General features: G+C 43.3%; 1 protein-coding gene across 1 annotated transcript; it reads right to left on the bottom strand.

Annotated features, from left to right (window-relative positions):
• Positions 1-754: 754 nt before the first annotated feature.
• On the bottom strand, positions 755-1,906 carry LOC148544959 (uncharacterized). The gene is made up of 2 exons (XM_088499019.1): positions 956-1,906; positions 755-853 (listed from the first exon to the last, which is right to left on the bottom strand). Exons 1-2 carry the CDS (start codon positions 1,904-1,906, stop codon positions 755-757), a joined length of 1,050 nt encoding a protein of 349 aa, XP_088355145.1.
• Between the last annotated feature and the right edge of the window lie 1,661 nt (positions 1,907-3,567).

Here is a 3,567-nt window from a genome sequence, read left to right as displayed (position 1 = left end):
CGGAAAATCCTTCGATAAATCTCCGGTAATATCCGGCTAAACCCAAAAAGCTCCTGACTTCCATCACAGTCGTCGGTCTTTCCCATTCCATCACCGCTTCTACCTTAGAAGGATCCACCGCTATTCCTCCTTTGCTCACCACATGACCTAAGAACTTTACTTCATCCTTCTAGAACTCGCACTTCGACAACTTTCGCTCCTTTAGAATTTGTAGCACAATCCTCAAGTGCTCCTCATGTTCTTTTGCCGTATTAGAGTAAACCAAGATATCATCTATGAAAACCACCATAAATTTGTCCAAAAAGGGACAAAAGACTCTGTTCATGTAATCCATGAAAACAGCAGGTGCATTCGTTAACCCAAAGGACATTACCGCAAACTCGAAGTGTCCATAGCATGTCCTAAACGCAGTCTTAGGAATATCATCCTCCTTCACCCTTATCTGATGGTAACCGGATCTCAAATCTATCTTAGAAAACACTCCAGCTCCTTGTAATTGATCCATCAAGTCATCTATCCTTGGCAGCGGGTACTTGTTCTTCACAGTCACTTTGTTCAACTATCGGTAATCCACACACAATCTCATTCCTCCATCCTTCTTCTTTACCAAAAAAACTGGCGCTCCCCACGGTGATACACTCGGTCGAATGAACCTCTTATTCAGAAGCTCTTCCAACTGAGTCTTTAACTTTGCCAGCTCTATCGGAGCCATTCTATACGGCGAAATCGACACTGGTCTGGCTTCCAGCACCAATTAGATCACAAATTCAATTTCCCTCTGAGTTGGAAACTCAGGGATATCTTCCGGGAATACTTTTGGAAAATCTCTAACCACTGGTATCTGATCTAAGTTCTGGGCATCACCCAACGTATTAGCAGCAAACAGAATATAACCCTAACACTCCTCCCCACTACAATGCACCATTACAGAGCTCAGGTAATACCCCGTAGCTACCACTTCCCCATTCTCTCCTTCTGGCATAAACCGAATGGTCTGCTCAAAACAGTCCAACAAAACCCAATTCTTCGACAACCAATCAAACCCCAAAATCATTTCAAGTCCCACCATTGGTAAATAGATCAAATCATGCATAAAATCTCTACTCTCAAGCTTGAAACCTACTTGTCTACAACCTGACCTAGTCATAACTGTTTGATGCGGAGTATGTACATGCAGATCAAAAGGTAACTCTGACACTTTCAAGCCTAATTCCTCAACTTTAGCAAATGAAATAAACGAATGCGAAGCTCCAGTATCATATAAAGCAACTAAGGATTTATCACCAATTAGGCATATACCTCTCATCAATGGATCCACCTTAGAAGCATCCTTGGCATTCACAGCAAAGACCCGACCTTGATGCTGACTCTGACCTGCATTCTGATTTCTCCCACAAGTGCAATCCCTCACAAAATGACCAGGCAAGCCACAGTTGAAGCACCCACCTATACCAATCTTCCAAGAGTCATATGGATGAAAACGTCCACAACGATCACAAGCTAAATCCGAAGAATCCTTACTCTGATTTTCTCTCCCTTTGCCACGCTGAATCTGGTCATGTATGTTCTTTCTGAAGCCTCCTTGACCTTGAGGCGCATATCCTCCTTTCTTGAAGCTTTGTCCTCTCGGATGAAGGTACTTGCCACGCCCACGACTAGAACTCCCTCCATGAGTATCCTTAGATGCCGCCACGGTCTTGGCATACTCCTCCACTACTCTAGCCTTATTCACCAAGTCGGAGAAGACACGGATCTCCATAGGAGCCACAGCAGTCATAATGTTGTCCTTCAAACCCCTTTGGTACTTAATGCACCTCCAGCTCTCGAAAGTCTCCGGGTCACCCTGACACACACGAGAAAACCTACAAAGCTCTTCGAACTTGTTGGTGTACTCAGCCACAGACATGGAACCTTGCTTCAGCTATATTAACTCTATCTCCTTTGCTTCCCTTGTAGACTCAGGGAAATACTTCTTGTAGAAAGACATTTGGAATACCTCCTATGGAATGTCGGCCTTTTGAAGCTGTAGCAAACGACACTCAGCTTGCCACCAAGGTTGGGCCTCTCTCGCTAGCTGATAAGCGGCAAACTCTACATATTGATTTAGTGGAACATGTTGTGCCTGTAAAGCACGCTCCATAGCCTAGAACCAGTGGTCCGCTTCAACAGGATTTGTGGACCCTCGGAAAGTTGGCGGATGAACCTTGAGGAATGTTGCCAAGGTCATCGGAACTACTCCCGTGTTATCGCCATTTCCCTCAGCATTATCGTTGGCATTTCCTTCTCCATTCCCATTGCCATTCCCTCCGGTTGGCCTAACCTCTGTACAGCTTGCAGAGTCGCAGCAGCATTCGCTTCCATGGTGTTTGCTAAGTTAGCCATGGCCGCTATGAACTCGGCATGGTTATCAGTTGGTTGCTCATTCCTACTCTCTCGCGTACGTGTCCGACCTCGCCCGCGAGTGGCCATGTAGGGTTCCTGTCTACACCAAACAATCGATATCAAGGTGATCAGTCTCAATATCAAAAGCCTAGTACTTCAATTATCCCAAACAGGCACTCACAAACAAGCATGCTATGCATATATTAAGTAGATAACCTAATAGCATCAAAGAAAAGACACACAGAGTATGCAATGAAGCACAATCGGTTCATCCCTCAGGCTCACAAGGACAAACTGCTCTGATACCACTAAATGTAACACCCTAATTAGCCTAAGCCTTACCTCGCATCGTAAAGCAAAGGTTATTCAGAGGTCACGACAATTCTAAGCTCATACGTAGAATATATAGAAGAATAATATAATATCTAGAAGCCCGACGAAAGATATAGCTCAAATATTGGATTTGAAAAGCGCAAACCGTACTATCTTAAGGCATAAGAAATATAAGTGATATAAACAATGTAATAGTATAATAGTATAATGTCATAAGAAACTAGCCCCGACTCACGGAGTTTAAGCCAGCTAGCCATATACAGATCATATAGAAACTTGACAGTTTTAAAACAGCTTATACAAGTTTTCTCTCACAATACAAGCCTCTAGGCTAAACAAAATACAAAAGAGAGATGTATAAACAGATAACCCAAAAGCCTCCAAATAGTCCAGGATCCTCCGCTTCTGTCACCATCCCAAAGCAACTCACCGAGGTGGGTTGCGACCTGCATCTGAAAACACAACAAAGATATAGTATGAGAACCGGAGATTCTCAGTATGGTAACAGTGCCCAGTGATGTAGGATATAAGACCCCGAGACACCAAAGGCAATCCTAAGCTCCATATCCATCACAAGATTCAAGCTTAAAGCATTCTAAAAATAAATAAGCATAATAGTAACCTCATCATAAAATAAACCGGGTAATCTATCTTAAGGGATTTCTACTCTAACCATACACCGTTGTCCCATAGCCTTCACCAAACTATCCTCCATGCGATCCCATAGCCACCGCCTTCCGAACCTCCTCAATCCTAGTAGAAAGCACAATTAATAACAATGCAAGTAATTCACAAGTAAAAGCATACAAGGCAAGTAGATCAAGTAAGCAATTAGACATGTTAATCAATTAG

This window comes from Arachis ipaensis, chromosome B9, assembly GCF_059453495.1.
Source record: "Arachis ipaensis isolate K30076 ecotype BB chromosome B9, ASM5945349v1, whole genome shotgun sequence".
Lineage (NCBI taxonomy): Eukaryota > Viridiplantae > Streptophyta > Magnoliopsida > Fabales > Fabaceae > Arachis > Arachis ipaensis.
This window is presented reverse-complemented; position numbering and strand designations above follow the sequence as displayed.